This window comes from Pleurodeles waltl, chromosome 8, assembly GCF_031143425.1.
Source record: "Pleurodeles waltl isolate 20211129_DDA chromosome 8, aPleWal1.hap1.20221129, whole genome shotgun sequence".
NCBI lineage: Eukaryota > Metazoa > Chordata > Amphibia > Caudata > Salamandridae > Pleurodeles > Pleurodeles waltl.
In genome coordinates this window covers 5,811,285-5,828,564 of record NC_090447.1, presented here as the reverse complement: position 1 = coordinate 5,828,564, position 17,280 = coordinate 5,811,285, and the positions used below count along the sequence as shown (strand labels likewise).

General features: G+C 45.1%; 1 protein-coding gene across 1 annotated transcript in view; it reads left to right on the top strand.

Annotated features, from left to right (window-relative positions):
- The window catches only part of LOC138249658 (TRPM8 channel-associated factor homolog), a 127,824-nt gene that overhangs the window by 76,265 nt on the left and 34,279 nt on the right, over positions 1 to 17,280 (top strand). Inside the window, exon 7 of the mRNA XM_069203618.1 lies at positions 6,709 to 7,043. Within this exon, the coding sequence (XP_069059719.1) occupies positions 6,709 to 7,043 (335 nt within the window). The remainder of the gene's footprint in view (positions 1 to 6,708; positions 7,044 to 17,280) is intronic.

Sequence of the window (17,280 nt, the reverse complement as noted above, 5' to 3'; positions counted from 1 at the left end):
GGCTACCCATCTTATATGTTGCATGAGACTGTCATCCATAAGTTAGATGTCATCAAAGTATGACAACGCTTCAGGGTCAATGTCGTGTAAATTTGATATAACACGAGCTGAGAACAGTCCTAGACTGCTCTTGTACCCTTGTTGGAGTCAGCAGAATTTTTTCTGAGAGCCTAAAGCACTGAAAGTTGTTAAGTCCCTAATTTCAGGCACTAAGTTTTGGCAGAAGAACCCACTGGAAATAGCCAGGGTTGTTTTTTTTTTGTTTTTTTTGCTCACTATATTGTTCATAAGTGCTATGTACATTTTGTATCGCATATGTGCATGTATGACTGTTTAAATGTCTGTAGTCTAAGGCTATTCTATATGAACAGTGGGCTTTAGCGTCAGGGAACAATGGATTGTTCATTGGTAAGACACAGGGTTCAATTACGCCCCGATACTCTAATTGTTGAGGATTTCCCTCACGGGTGCTTTAGCTTCATGTTTCATTGGGTATTAGGGTTAAGGTTGAGGTTGGAATTTAATTGGAATTACATGATAGGAGGAATCTTTAACCCACCCTATGTGGTTACGATATGATGCAGGTGCCTGCGCCACAGCCCAATCAATGGCGTGTATTTCCATGAGCTTTCTGGGAACCACAAGAGAGAAGGATTTTTCCATATGGGAGATCACGACAAATTCCAGTACTATATCATAAATGGTGACGACGCGGTCCCAAAAGATAGCGTCTATTGTGCATTCAATGTTTCCCTCGAACTGTTTAGTCACTTTATACACCCTGTCGTGTGTGGAGACACGCATGTCCGCAATCTCAACTTGTAAGGAGTCATCAGTTGCTTTCACCTCCAGATGCTCTTGAAGATCCCGGAAAACTATTGTGACCTCTGCTGCACTGTCAGTGCCAGTGCCCACTTCCTGTTCTTCAGTAAAGCCCCTTTCCTGAGTGGCATGTCGTATTGCAACTGCTGGCACCTTTTCTTTTTAAACTGAGGTTTTTGTTGGGGAAGTTTCTCTTCTTTCTTAACAGAAACTTCAGAAGAGTGTTGTGAGTCCTTTCTCTGTTTCGTGTACTCTGTTTGCTGCTCTGACTACCCACCTCTCTCACTGCATTTTTCCACTGAGACCAGAAAGGAACGAGATTGGCGTGTATCAGTATATTAATATCTTTCAGGTGTTTTTATATTATCTCTATTTCTAAGATTATGGGGGTCATTTTGACCTCAGCGGTCTTTTGTCAAGACTGCCGAGGGACCGCTGTGCGGAAGACCGCCAGTGGTGGCGGTTTCCCACTCAGCGTATTATGAGCTGTTGGCAGCTCTCCGTCCTTTTTCGGATGGAGAACCACCAACAGCCATACTGGCGGGCTGCGGGAAAGTGGAGGTTGCTCCACCTCCACCGCCACGTCAACAGAACACCGCCCACCGAATCACGTCCTGTGATTCGGCGTGGCGGTGTTCTGTTGATGGTGTGGTGTCTGCGGAGCAGCCCCCATAGCTCCTGTCCCCTCCCGGCGGATCGTTGGACCAGGTAAGTCGATCGTCCGTGAGGGGAGGGGGGTGGGGGGGTGTTGTGTGTTGTGTGCATGCATGGGGGTGTGCATGTGTGTATGTAGTGGGGATGTCTGAGTGCCTGTATGCTTGCGGGGGTGTTGTGAGTATGGGAATGAGTGCGTGTATGTCTGTAGATATGTCTGCATGGTTGTGTGCGTTTATGTTTGAATGTGGATGTGCGTGTCTGATTGTGTGTGTGGATGTTTGCATGTATGTCGGTGTGTGTGCGTGTATGTGTGTTGGTGCCTGCGTGCGTGTCGTGTGTGCATGAGTGATGTGATGTTGGGGTCGGGGTGGGAAGGGGGGTCCTGCCACCTTTGGGGGTGGCAGGGGTGGTGGGGGTGTAGGGGAGGGAGTTGGGGTGGGGGGTGGGGGAGACCCCTATCAGTGCCAGGGAAGGAATTCCCTGGCACTGATAGTGCTTACCGCCATGGATTTCATGGCGGTTCCAACAGCAGGAAATCCATGGCAGTAAGCCGGGTCCAAATACCGCTGGCGGTATAGTGACGACCGCCGGGCTGGAGACCCAGCAGTCGTCTCCACCCTGGCGGGCAGAACGGAGAAGCGGCGGATGACCATGGCGGTAACCGCCATGGTCATAAATCCCAAATAAAGACCGCCAGTCTGTCGTAATGACCCCCTATATCTTTTTTGAGGGGTCTCCGAATGCGGAGATTCTCCCCTTTCTTTTTAGGTATTTGTTGTTTTTATCCCCATGCTTTTTTAAACCTTCAGGTGCTTGCTTAATAGGGTCTTTTTTAGATCTACGTTGTAATTGTGGTGCAACAGTGATAATATTTGGCAGCTAGCGTTCTTGATCCTGTGCAGGAACATCACAGAGCTGCATGCGCACTTTTAATACAACTGCTTCCCCTTTAAGGTTACTTAATTTGATTGAGGACACCTGGTAAAATTGCCCATTAATTGCATCCCCAATTCTAGGGCCGGGGCAGCCCCGTATTCATCTTGAATTTGTTTCAACACCTCCGGAAGATTGGCAAGTGTTGTTGTACCATGTGTGATAGTATAGAGCGTGGCAAATTCAGTGCCCCATATGTAGCAGTTATCTACAGTGGGAACCATCCCAAATGGCAGGCACAAAGTGATGATTCTATGTTTATCCTGAGGACCCGTATGGGGAAAAACTGCTTTCAGCGCGTTTATTTTTTGAGCTAACCAAAACTGAATTTCCTCCTGCTTGGCGGGTACCTTACCAAATGTCCGAATGGACAGTTGCAGGGTTAATGCCTGCAATAACTGCATGTGGTTGCGCTGGGGAAGCATGTGCTGGGTTTGTATTTAATGTTTGTATTACAAACTGTACTCACAGTCTGTATATTCCAGTGAGCTCTGTATATAAGCTAAGGTTGCTGCTCAGGGTGTGGTGAATATGTGGCCAATAAAAGCCAGGTCGGGCTGTCGTTGCGCAGAGGACCCAACCTAACGTGTAATATGCCATGTGGTAGGGTGCCATTAAGCCAATAATTATGGTCTTGATAAGATAAAGGCATTTCTAAATATGCATAAGCTCTGTATTGTGCAGGTATGTTTGCAGGTGTATAGTAATGAAATGTGTTTGTGTTCCCGTCCACTGCTGGAAATGTAACTTGACCCCACCCCCGGGCCATTAGGCGATTTGCCAGTAAGTGTGCAGTAAGGGGCGGTCAAATATTTACTGCACTTGCTACCCGTTGCGTGTTCGCCATGTTAATGGTAAAGTTTTTGTTCAGAGATAAGGACACCATGTGTGGATTGGTCCTTTCAAGCTTGAACAACCTACATCATTAGATAGGAACTACCTACTTTAGCGGAGGAGGAAATCCTCAATACCGCAGACGTCTCCGTATGTAGTATCACGGTGTCTTTTAGCCTTTAGTGAGACTGAGATATTTAGGAGGATTCGAAAATTTGTACCTGACCAAACGTTGGCAAGCGCCATGTCACGTAGGTTCTCATTATCCTAATGAGGCTACTGGATTTGGGCAGCAGGGTTGCATAGATTGTGGGGTACTAAGTACGATTTCACACCATGTGACACCTGTTGGCCTAATCCGGGTGTTCCGGCTAACTAGCAGTGCCTCATCTCTATCAAGAGCAGGGATGATTGCGACAATCGGGAGCATGACAAGAAATACTCCTCAGGGGAATTGTGGTCCAATGAGATCTTATCCCTTTCTCTCAGTTACATTAGACTCAGACAGGCAAAGACATACAGAGGCAGAATATGGTTCATAAGGGTTTATTGAAGTAAATGCATCTTAGGTTAAATGGCATGTATTTTAATAACTAAGATGATAAAACACAATGAAAGCAAAATTGTGACAAAGAAAGCGAAACACAAAAACGGTTGCATCATACTGTCACTAGGAATGATATATAGTCCTCGTATCCAAGCTATGTTAGAGCACAGCACAATAAGCCTAATCCACCCTTTAGGTTCCCCCCCCCTTGTGAAACATCATCCCTCATACCTGAGTAAGGAAGCCTCTAGTCTAGAGAGACACCATCCCCATGTAAGCCAGGGGTTCGGCAGTCTAAGCAAGCAGCTGTAGCGAGGCAATCAGCAATCAGCAATCAGCATGCAGTCATGGTCATCTGGCTGGAATCTCCCCCCAAACATGTATGGGGCAAAACAGTGTTTCTATAATAAAACAGTAGACATTTTAAGAAAGGGTCCCCATTTAGGAATATGTGCGTTTCTATGAATGTTTGAGACACAGCGTACCTCTTTTGCCAGCAACCCTATCTGACTGCATCCTTGAAGAAAGCACAAAGTGAAATGAATGTCCTACTGAGAACGTAAGGCTTTCCTAGGCAAAATAACATTAGATAGAGAACAATAAAACAACACCGCAAATGTGGCTATTCTTAGAAAAATGAAGCAATGCTGAATGAAATGTAACTGGGCTAAAGTGCAGAATGCCAGGCCTAGTTCGCTGAAATACTGTGATAAAAATATGGCTGAAATATCTATACAACAAGAGGAGCAGGGAGGGAGTTAATGCAGGGACAGATGGACGTGAGCAGGAGAAAGCAAAAGATTAGCAGGTGGGGGGACGTTAGTGCAGAGGGAGCAATCGAAGTGGGGATGGGGGCAACACAACAGATTGAACCTGGACCCCCATGTAGTGCTTAAAGAAAAATACATATTAGTTCCTGAATGTGAGCAGTGAAATGATGCAAGCATACAATCAAAAGAATAGAAAAGAAGCTGTGCTCCAGGGAATGGAGCAACACAAGAAGACAAAGAAAAATGTTAAATATGAAGTAAGCCAAAGAGAGTAACAAGAAAGCAAACCAATGGCTGGCAATTGGTTGGCCAAAATCCCACAGTAAGTATTTACATTGTCCACAGTAGGTCTTCTGTAAACGACTATGAAATATTATAGGCAAGACCTAAAAAGAAAGCGTCTGCCATTAGTAAACTGAGCACACAGTACACCGTGAGACAATAACGTTTGCACAAGACAGCTGGTCTACTCGCACAGAATGTCAGTGGCCTTAGCAGCCCATGTTACTGTGTAAGTACTTACAATTTTATTTTGAGGTCTTATGTCACTGTTAAATGGTGAAATGGACTGCCTGGTTTTCTGTCTGATTGCCAAATGTACCTTAAATACTTTCCAACAAATAAATTAAAATACTTAGGGGGTCACTTAGAAGTAACAAAGTAACAGTTCCTTATTAAATTGTCAGCTCCATCTAACCACTAACTCATGGTACCCTACATCATTTTGAGTTGAGATGAATCTTGATTGACTACCTGTTGTCAATCATGAACTTCAGACCCCACCCCCCCCCCCCCCACCGCAGGGTTGCTGCTTCTGGTGTATCAGTAGCCCCTCCCCAACCCGTGGTGTAAGGCAGGCCTCCTAATGTGGATTTTTCCCACACAGGTCATCAGTGCCAGGTGCAGCAAACACCCTGCATCTGAAGGTCATTGTTTATTGCATTGGAGTATGTTTTTGAAATTTACAACTTTTATCACAGTCTTTCTAACTAGGCAAGCGAGGATCTTTCATTGCAAATGGTGGTCTACTGCTGGGGGGGGTGAAGGCAATTGGTCTTCGACAGCTGCTAAAAGCTATACCACCAACTACTTATTGAATTTATTGAACACAATTCCTTGCATCAGACACTTTTGGAATGTAATTCCTTACAAAACCTGTTTTGATGGGAGCTGAACAATAATTAGGAAGGTCCGTGAAGACTGATATTCATTAGATTATACAGGAAGTACTCAAGCACCTTCTTTAAGTAGCCTGGCCAAAGACAAGACTGGCTAGGGGCAGGAGGTACCATGATCCCGCTTCTTCATACCTCATACTTGTCTCAGCCTTTTGTGTTAGGTAAGTGAAATCATATGGGTTTCACTTTACAAGTATGAGACCCTTGACTGCTGTACAAAAGGTCTCAGGGGGCCTCACACCTACTAACTGTACTTTGTGTTATTTAACAGATATGATACCACCCACTTCCAATACTCCTAAAATACCAGGTGGGGTACCTTGGCTGGTCTATCTGTATTTGGGGGCATCTTACACTAGACATACCCTTATCAAGGACTCTCTGCAGTCTCTTATTAGTAAAGATCATGATGTGCCAACAGGGTAGAGTACTTCATCGTACCCTGTGGTGGTCGCTCATTCAGAGGAACCAGGAGTTATCAGGGGCTAGCTATACCTGCTTTATCCAAGACTCAGACCTGCCTTTTCCATGCTAAGCTAGTCAGGTGAGGGATTCACCCCGGTATCTCCATGCAGATCCCTCCACTAGTTGTTACTACATTTGTCTTTGCCTTTTATTCTGATTACAAAAGAAAGCTCAAAAGATTAGTTAGTTTTAATGCATACAGCTTCCAGGTGAGTGTTCCTCTAGAGTACCATCAAACCAGTTTAAGGAGATCACACTTACAAAACATGCAGGACCAAACATGATTTTCATTGTTGAAGCCGGAGAAAGTGATGGGTGGTTGGTACCACGGATATCATCTGTTACTTCTGACAGCAAATGGGTCTGCCCCTCCACAGACTCTCACAAAGAGACACATCAATGTATTCTATTGCATGAGTATAAAAAGCTGTTGTTCATGCATAGTGTTTACGTGTTTCTCTGCGGGATGCAGTAGCTGTCAGCTTTTGTCTTTTTTTTGCAGGCTGGATGCATGCTGGCTATCCCATTATGGCCCACACAGATGCAGCTAGAGGCCTCCTTAATGTAGACTTAATTAAGGCAGGCAGCTGGGGTCCTCTCCATGAGTTGGGGCACAATCAGCAAGGCTGGAAATGGAACATCAGTCCTAACACCACAGAGGCCACCTGCAACCTTTGGTCAGTATATGTGAGTGAGAAGGTGTTGGGAATCACAAGGAACAAAGCTCATGGTGGCATTCTCCCAGAATCCAGAGAGCAGCGCATCAAGAATTACATCAAGAATGGGGCCAATCTGGAGGAATGGAGTGTCTGGACGGCTCTGGAGACATATCTGCAGGTGAGCCTTCAGAGGAAATGATTGAAATCATATGCTTTCTGCAGTCTGTTGATGTAGGAAGGTAGCCTCTTTCTAGCATGGGTAAGCCCACTTTTGGCCTGTTTGTCAGTGTGTTTGACTGTGTCTACTGGAATCCTGCTAATCAGGACCCCTATAGTTATAATTTCTCTCTTAAATTATGGTTATAACATACTGGTAATCCAGTATTTCACCCACAATTGGCATACTGGTGCCCCCATATAAGTCCCTAGTATATGGTACCTAGATTACCAGGGCATTGGGGTTCCAGAGGATCCCAATGGGCTACAGCTTTTCTTTTGCCACCCATAGGGAGCTCATGCAAAGGGGTCTACAGGACTGCCATTGCAGCCTGTGTGAAAAGGTGCATGCACCCTTTCACTGCCATTTACAATGCACCAGGTCAAGTATGAGTCACCCCTATAGCAGGCCCTCCAGCCCTGATGGCAGGGTGCAGAGTACCTTTGTGTGAGGGCACCCCTGCACTAGCAGAAGTGCCCCCACGACCTCTAGGACCATTTTCCCGGACTTCATGAGTGTGGGAACGCCATTTTACGCATGTATTGGACAGAGGTCACTACCTATGTCCAGCTACATAATGGTAACTCTGAACATAGGCATGTTTGGTATCAAACATGTGGGAATCATACCTCCAATGCTTTTGCATGCATTGGTTGTATTATTCCACACACTCTGGGGGCTCCTTAGAGAACCCCCAGTATTGCCATTGCAGCCTTCTGAGGTTTTCCAGGCAGGCCCAGCTGCTGCCACCTCCCGGACAGGTTTCTGCCCTCCTGTTGCTTGAGCAGCTCAAGCCCAGGAAGGCAGAACAAAGGATTTCCTTTGGGAGAGGAGTATTACACCCTCTCCCTTTGGAAATAGGTGTTACAGGCTTGGCAGGGGCAGCCTCCCCAAACCTCCGAAAATGCTTTGAAGGCCTCAGATGGTGCCCTCCTTTCATAATCCAGTCCACACCGTTTCAGGGACCCTCAGTCCCTACTCTGACGCAAAACTGGACAAAGGAAAGGGGAGTGACCACTCCCCTGTTCATCACCACCCCAGAGGTGGTGCTCAGAGCTTTTCTGGAGGGTTCCTGGGTTTTGCCATCTTGGATTCCAAGTTGGCAGGGCACTCTGGGAGCATCTGAGGGGCCAGTGCCAGCAGGTGACGTCTTACCTGTTTTGCTGACCAATCCCCTTTCAGTGCTATTTAGGGTCTCTCTCTTGGGTGGTTCTTCAGATTCGGATTGCAAGAATCTAGCAGGAATCCTCTGCATCCTTTACTTCACCTTCTTACCGAAGAAACTGCATCTGGACCCTCCAGGAACTCTACAAACTGCAACAAAGAAGCAAAGACGACGTCTGCAACATTGTATCTTCAGCTCCTGCCAGCAACTGCAACTGTTTCCAGGTCATGCATCCTCTGAGGACTGCCTGTGATCATCCTGCACCAGAAAAACGAAGGAGTCCCTTGGATTGAAGGAGTCACTTTCCTGCTTCAGCAGGCACCCCTCTGCAGCGACGACTGGTGGTGTGGGTCCCCTCTCCAGGCGAAGTGCATGGATCCAGCAACACGGCTGGTGAACTGAAGTGGTCCCAACGGTCCTGATGTCCAACTTTGGTAGAGGTAAGAGCTTGCCTCCCCATGCAAGACAGTACCCCGTGCACCTCATGTTTTGCAGTTGCCAAGGCTTGTTGGCATCCTTCCATTAAGTTCTTTGTGCACCGTGCAGCTCCAGCCCCCAGCTCTCGTTCCTGAAATGAACAGCTTTCTGCATAGTTCCCCAGCGGTGTGGAACCCTTTGTTGTAGTGCTGCATGGGCCTCCTTTTGCACCTTCTTTTCTTCCTGTGCTTTGGGACTCCTGTGCATGCTGCCTGGTATCCTGACAGCTCTCTGAGTTGCTGAGAGCCCCCTCTGACTCCCCACTCCTGGGTAGAGTCCACCAGGTCCCTCCTAGTCCCAGGCAGCACCATTTTCCACTAACTGCAAGCTTTGCATGTGCCAAGGCTTGTTGGCGGAATCCAGCGACGCAAACCAGACTATAATCATCCTTCCAGCATGGGACATCTTCTGCACCAACCAGGAACCTGTATCTTCCTACTTGGGTTCAGTACTGACTGTTGTTCTTCACCGGTGGTTCTTCTTTTGCACCTTCATCCGGGTTAGCAGGGGCTGCTGTCCTCCCTGGACTCATCAGTGCTTCTTAGACTTGGTCCCCTTCTTCCACAGGTCTTCAGGTCCAGGAATCCATTGTTGGTGTCTTGCAGTCTCTCCTGGTTCTTGCAATATCTTCTTTCTAGTGTTCCTGTGTGTTCTAGGAACGTTACTGTGATTTAGATCTGCTATCCTGGGCTCCGGGGTGGGTTCAATTACTTACCTTTGGTGTTTTCTAATATTCCCAGCACCCTTCTCCACACTACACTTACCTAGGTGGGAAACCGACTTTCATATTCCACTTTCTTACTATATGGTTTGTGTTCCCCCAGGCCCATTTCTAACTATTGTGATTTTCACTATTTGTAGTTTTCTGTTTTTACAGGTATTTCTGCATACTAGTGTATATAATTTGTGTATTACTTACCTCCTAAGGGAGAATAGACTCTATGGTATTTTTGGCATTTGTGTCACCAAAATAAAGTACCTTTATTTTTTTAATACTGAGTATTTTCTTTCATGTGTGTGAGTACTGTGTGACTACAATGGTACTGCATGAGCCTTGCATGTCTCCTAGTTAGGCCTTGGCTGCTCATCCGCACTACCCCTAGAGAGCCTGGCTTCTAGATACCGACTACATTTCACTAAAAAGGGATAACTGGACCTGGTATAAGGTGTAAGTATGTTAGGTACCCACTACAAACCAGGCCAGCCTCCTACAGTTGAGGTCTAGAAATAACAGTGTAATCTCCAGAATAACCCTTTGGCTATCCTTCTACAGAGAGACATTGTAAAGATTGTGGGGGCCCTTGGCCAAATGTATTTTGGAGGCACACTCACTTGTTCAAACTCTAAATATGTTTACATCTAATATTCAGGGATTGTGAGGTGTGTTTTCAATATTGTAATACAGCAGCAGCTCACAAATAATCTCGGTGACACCATCCCATTTCTGCTATTTGAGATCTTGTTTTGATCTAAAACAAGTTTTTTTGTGGATGCTACAGAGCTCACTTTACCCATACCTTAAAATGTCTTTGCTTCTATATCCATGACATTCTACTCCTGAGAACTCCACAAGTCACTTTATCACCAATACAGCTTAGACATGATCAGTGCACACATAAGACCTTCCGTCCATAGCAATATCCTTCCTCTAACACATTTCACAGATCAATCAGGCATCAAACACAAATAGGAAATGATTCAAGATTTTCAGAAAAGTCATGAAGCCTGAGATGGCAAAGGATATGCAAGTTGTCTCAGGTCAGTGGTGTGAAAACCTGATGTCCTTCTTTAAGAACAGGATCCTGGAGACCTAGCAGAGTTTTTAAAGAGTGCGGTGTTATCATCTTAAACTTGAATAGAGCCTTCAAAAATCCTGCTTTTTTTCTGTTCTCTTGCAGTATTCAGTTCTGGACAACTGAATAAAGTAGTCAACAAACTGAAATCCTAGCGTTCCTTCTATGACTTTCAGGGTGAACACAATGAAGGATAGGTTCCCTAAACCCAGCCTGAGGTAGGGATTATCATACATGCTTCACTACTGCATTGGATGGTACCCATGGTACCTCTTCTCTACAAACATGCTATGATAACTGAAGAAACTATTAGCCAACCGGCAGAACCGAGGAATTTATAGAGCAATCCTTAGCTTCCCCTTTAACAGCAAGACCATGAAGAAGAGTTTGCAAGATAACCACTAGAAATCATAGGCTCCAACTCAAATCTACAAGACAGAAACTCTGGGTTGAGACCAAGAACAGGGATTAAAAACAACAATTGCTGAAATGAGCAAAGACCTACTACTCTCCCTAGTTGAGGGTCATCTTCAGTAGGGCAAGGATCTCAGCCGCTTGAACAAGCCTCCAATTGTGTAATTTTTGTCTGGTCAAAGGTAGCCTTCTCATCATCGGCTGTAAAAGCCAACACATGTGGGGTTTCACAGGGTTCCTTATGTCTCCACTAATGTCCAATATAATCATATGATTGCTGGACCAATTGACTTTGTAATATCAGCGACAGAGTCCATGCTAATTTTCAAATCCCTCTAGTAGTGGGGAGACACTATGAAAATAATACAAACTGACTGAAACACATTTACTTATGTGAGCAGGAGAAATATTAATGCTTGAGGACCAGACATGGACATCTTCCTGCCTTGAAAATCTGTTTCATTGCATCCTTACCTTCGAGTGGATGTGGGAATTATGGCCCACTCTGGTCCTTTTCAAAATAATAAAACCACAGCAGTGTATCTAAAACACCAAGTTCGGCTGTGGCATTTTGTCACTGCATTGAACTTATCAGAGCCTTGATGCATCAATTAATTATTACATGTATAAGCCAGAGAACTGAAGAAAGATATTAAAAAGCAAACATTGTTTCAACATAAGGATATTATTTCATGTCTGAACTTCATCGGCTTATGCTGCATGGAGGGCCAAGTCCTAAATCCTCTTTGCCATTTTTGAAGCTTGATCAAGACATGGTCCAAAATACCATCAGTCATTGATTGTGACAGAAACATTGAATCCCAAAGTAAGATCCAGAATTGAAAATCCATTTGTTCAGGCCGGATTTTATTGCAAAGCACATGTGAACAGTCAATTTCGGCTGTGGGAGTCTAACTTTGGAAGACACTGAACCCAATCCTATAGAACAGACCTTAAACTTATCGAGTTCTGGACATTGGCTCATTCAAGAAAAAGGGTTTGCAAATGACAGGAACTGCTCTGGGTACTGCTGGCAATCCATGAGAAAACGGCCAACAAATTACAATAATACAAACAGATAACTAGAGTCATTATTAAACAGGAATGCTCAGTCTCTCGTGCCTAATTCTGATGGGTCCACCATCGGTCAAACTCTGGTTATTGCCAGACTGGATGTGGTCAATGTTGTCCTGTCAAGCCTCGCTTCTTTCTCCTTTAAATATGTAGCTTCAGTCAGCAATTGAGAACGTAATGTTTGGCTGGTAAATGGCTGACGCTTCTACAGATATTGTTTTCTGTACCAATTTAGATAGTTACCTGTGCACCCTGTATGATCTTCCTGGTATTCTAAATATTTGTGTCTATCACCTTATAATGTGTGGTGCACCATCCGCAGCTCCAAACAATGTTGATACTAGCATTGAATTTGAAATATACACTTGATGAGATTTTCTTTTCTTCTGCCCATAGTCCAGTCTATTTTTCATTGATCTTCTTGTTGTTTGGTTGCTGACAACCAAGGAACTCTTGTTGCAGTAAATGGGATACCTTGGGCTGGTTGTCTGACAGAATATCAACGAAACAGATATTGTGTGAACAGAATATTGTGTCAAAAATATTGAGGATCTAAATATTGAGAAGGGAAGTGCAATGAAGTAAGTATAGATTTACTAGTCTTTACTTCATGTCAAGGTACCCAAAAACAAAAAAAACAACAACAAAAAAGTATATATATATATATATATACATATATATATATATATATATATTACATAGTGACACTTGTCACTAGGTAGTTATAGTTAGGACCATGTTTACATAGGAAGATCATTTTTTTAATTGCCTATATCTTTGGCACTGTTTGACAAAGCTTCACAACATTTTTTAAACAAAAGTGCACTGGTGATTCTTGTTTTACATGGAAAGTTTCGGGGTGATCTGTTAATCAGAGGCAGAGAAAAAGGGGGGAGGATCAAAAAAGTTGTGTTTCCCATATTAATTCACATAGGACCTTTAGACATGACTACAGCTCAAACCGCTGGACGGAATGACACACATTTCTGCAGAAAGCTAGCTTTCAGTACAGATTACGCTTCTACTTATTTTGTGTAAATCCGTTCAGTAGTTTAGGAGATATTGAAGGGAGAACATAATTGAATATCTAGGGAGCGGATCCTTCACGATGAATTCACAAATAATGACAAGCTGGTTCAGGAAAATGCACAGCTCTGATTGTCTGATTGTCTGCCAACACTTCAACCAGAAAGGATTGGCACTCTTCTTGGGACCCATGCACAGCACAGGGCTGGGTTGATATAAGGGTTGGCCACAGGACTGTGCGGGGTGGTGGGTGGATTAACGTATAGTAATGAAAATTACTTAACGTTACAAACACCATAGAAATTCGATGAAAAAAACAAAGGTTACAGGGATGTTATAGTTAGGAAATAGACTTTAAAAAAAACTGAAATTCACATAAAAAACCAAAGGGGCGTTATAGATAGGCTCATATTTTACACACACAAAACCCCAGAAATTCACATGTTATAGTTAGAGTTATTTCAAGTAACTATAACTCGCGCCCTAAGGTAAATACAACTCACATTGTCACCATGCACTGCTAATTACCCCACAAATTACAGCACTCATGACATCTTGGACAACATCATTGATAATGTCACTGTGACATCTGCAGTAAAGTTAGTGATCAGATAACTGCGCATGGTCTCACAGCATCATCATGTAGTAATTAGTTCATATGTTGTATACCTTTCCTGTACCAAGACGCCCAGTAGAATGGTTTGTATTTTTATATTATACCAAAGTGGTGCCCTGAGGTGGAGGAGAAAGGGGTGAGAGTGTGTACATCAGTGTTTTAGTGGGTGTGTCAGTGTGTGTGTGGGTCTGTGAGTGGGTGCATCAGGTTGTCAGTAGGTCTGTGACGGGGTGTGTGAGAGTCTGAGTGGGTCTGTGAGTGGATGCGAAAGTGTCTGAGTGGGTCTGTGAGTGGGTGCGTGAGTGTCTGAATGGATTTCTGAGTGGGTGCATAGTGTCTGAGTGGGTGTGTGAGTGCGAGAAAGAGATTGAAAGAGAGAGAGAGAGAAAGAGAGTGAAAGGACGAGAGATAGAAATGTTTTAAGGCTTTAATGGATTATATATTTAGAATGAGATACTTCTGCACAAATTGAAAAAAAAATGTATTTGTCAATTAAAAAGAGTAAGATCACCTTTCAGTATGAGCTTTAAACAGTTTAATTTAAAAAGCAAAATAAAGGAGTGAAATGACCAGGGATACACCTAGACTCAAACCCTCAATGCTCAATGTGAAGGTTTGTGACCCGGGCCTGCAGGGGATCCGAAACGAACCCTCTTTATATTTTTTCAGGTTTCCCTGGGGAGGTGGTGGTCCCTGGGGCTGGTGGGGGGGCGCAGCCTTCCTGCACCCAAGAATGACCTCGGACCTGGCACACCTGGGGGCTCAAAAAAGACAAAGCTCAGGAGCCTGCGCTTTATTTTAAAAAAAAATCACCTGATCCGCTGTGACTCGTGGTGAAAATAAAAAAAAATGCTTTTTTTTGCCCTGGAGGGGTCCCTCTGGGATCTCAGCATTAGAGCTAAGGGGTCTGGACTCGCTCTTTCTATAGAAACGTGGTCTTAACTATAACTGCCTAGTGGCAACTGCCACTAGGTAGTATGTATATGTTGGGAAATGGGTTATTGGTAAGGGCAAGTAAGTACCTACACTTAGGAATAGGCCACTAACCTCCACATAGGTCCAGTTAGGTCTCAATAAATGTAACCCAGCTCAACCCTTAGTAGCTTGGCAATGAGCCACAAGGCTTAACTTAGGAGACAAAGCGTAAAGAATTCAAATATCACAAAACAGTAATGAAATAAAACACAGGAAACAGTTTAAAATTCCGAAATCAATTTATAAAATTAGGAAATATATTTTGCTTTAAAATGACACCAAAAGGAATAAAATCGGATAAGGGGAACTGGAGATATTAATTTTTTAAGAATGAATGCTTTCTAGCGCATAGAAACAAAAACCGCCAATCTGGTCATCTGGTCACACCTCGACAGGGGCAAAGTCAAAGTTTAAGGCCGACCGTGATGGAGCCCGGCTCGGCTACAGCCCGCGGGAGGCCTCGTCAAAAGTTTACCTTAGGGCTTAGTCATTTTTCTGGAGATTTTCTTCAGCAGGACAAACCTGCCAATCCAGTCCGACCTTCTGGAACTCTTTCTCGGATATGAGTCGCTGGAGCCCTCGGAGATTTTTACCTTCGGGCTTAGTCGTTTTTTCGAGTTGAAAATCCTTCGACCGGGGTAAACCTGAATCTTGATCCGACGTCCTTGGAGCCCTCTTCGGACTCACTGCCTGGGAGGTCCCAGTCAACTTCCTACGCTTGGACTTAGTCACTTTCTTTGAGATTTTCTTCACTGGGACGAACCTGCAAGTCAGGCCTGGTCGTGGTTGAGGCAAGCCGGCTAGAGTTGCTGCGGCTGGTCAGTCCCTCTACGGAGCTTTTTTCCAAAATTTCTCCAAACTTCTGGACCTTCTTCCAGATGTTCCTTTAAGGTTCTTTTGAGGTCCACAGTTCACCCCAAGGTTCCAGAATTTCTGAGATGCTACTTGAGGGGTGCGGACTACCACTCCCAGAATGCACCTGGCGCAAACTCCTTTTTGGTCACTGGACAGTGGTCAGCTGGTTGGTTTCTTCAGGAGTTGGTGCAGGGGACTCTGGTTAGCAAGTTTTCACCTCTAGCAAACAGGGAGTCCCTCCTTGAACCTGTTGAAGCCATGCAAAGTCCTTCTTGTGGTGAAGCCCAAGTGTGCAGCTGGTGCAGTCCTCCAGAGTTCAGTGTCCAGGTGCAGGCCCGGGGTCCAGCACGGCAGTCCTTCTTCTGTAGTTCTTCCTTCTTGGAATCTGATAGGGATCTGAGGTGTGGGTGCAGGTCTGCCAGTTTTATCCTTGCTCCTGGGTGAAAAACAGGGGGGTCCTGGTTCTCCAATCAGGGGCAGGGTCCTTCCCCCTGTGATGACCACTTCCTGGGAAGTGTGGCAAAAATCAATCCCAGGGAGCAACATTCCTCAAAAATCCATCATGGCTGAAAGTGATTTTTGGAGGTTACATCTGGCTGAGCCCACCCACTGGTGTGGATAAAAATCCTAAACACACCCCTCTCCTGCCCTCTCCTAATCTAATCAAGGGGGCACCTAATTGTCTGGGTTTGCAGGATGTGAGTGTGTTGCTGGGTTGCTCCAAATGTCCTTCCCTGCCTTTGAAGACCAGTTTGGCAGCGCTCCCCCCTTCCTGCTTCCCCATCTGCTGAGGGGAGATCTCCTCCCCCAGGCACATCTCTTTGTGTTGAGCCAGGCCACTTCACACCTCATCAAGGCAGCCTGGCCAGGCTGCCAGAGGCTGGGCAATCAGAGCAAAGCAGCAACATCACTGCAGGGCTGAAGTTGGCAACTTTTCAGGTAAAGTTTAAAACTCTTTACCTGAACAAGTTATATTAAATCCAACAACTGGAACTTGTGGGATTTATTATAAGAATTAATTTGATACCAAACTTGTGTCATCTGTTACTTAAGGGGAATTTTAAAATTAAAATAAAGTCTCCCCCTTCTAGCCTATGGAGGCCATTCACTACAATGAGTAAATAATTGAGAAAGCCCTTGAGAAAGCCTGGCGCAAGGACCGCACCGCTGACAACATGACCGCCCTCAAGAACGCTACCCGCGAACACCACCACCTGATCCGCGCCGCCAAAAGGAACTTTTTCACCGACAGACTGGACAAAAACAGACACAACAGCAGAGAACTCTTCAGCATCGTCAAGGAGTTCTCCAACCCCAGCGCCAACGCCAACGCTGTCACGCCCTCACAGGATCTGTGCGAATCCCTCGCCACTTTCTTCCATCGCAAGATTAGCGACCTCCACGACAGCTTCGGACACCAGACCCAACCAAACACCACCGAACCGGCATCCACGGCCATCACCCTCAACAACTGGTCCCACATCAACACGGAAGAAACCAAATCCATCATGAACTCTATCCACTCCGGCGCCCCTTCGGACCCCTGCCCGCACTTCATCTTTAACAAAGCCGACGACATCATCGCCCCGCACCTCCATACCGTCATCAACTCTTCTTTTTCTTCTGCTACCTTCCCCGAATGCTGGAAACACGCCGAAGTCAACGCCCTACTAAAGAAACCTACAGCTGACCCGAGCGACCTAAAAAACTTCCGCCCCATCTCTCTTCTGCCTTTCCCAGCCAAAGTAATGGAGAAGACCGTCAACAAACAGCTGACCACCTTCCTGGAAGACAACAACCTGC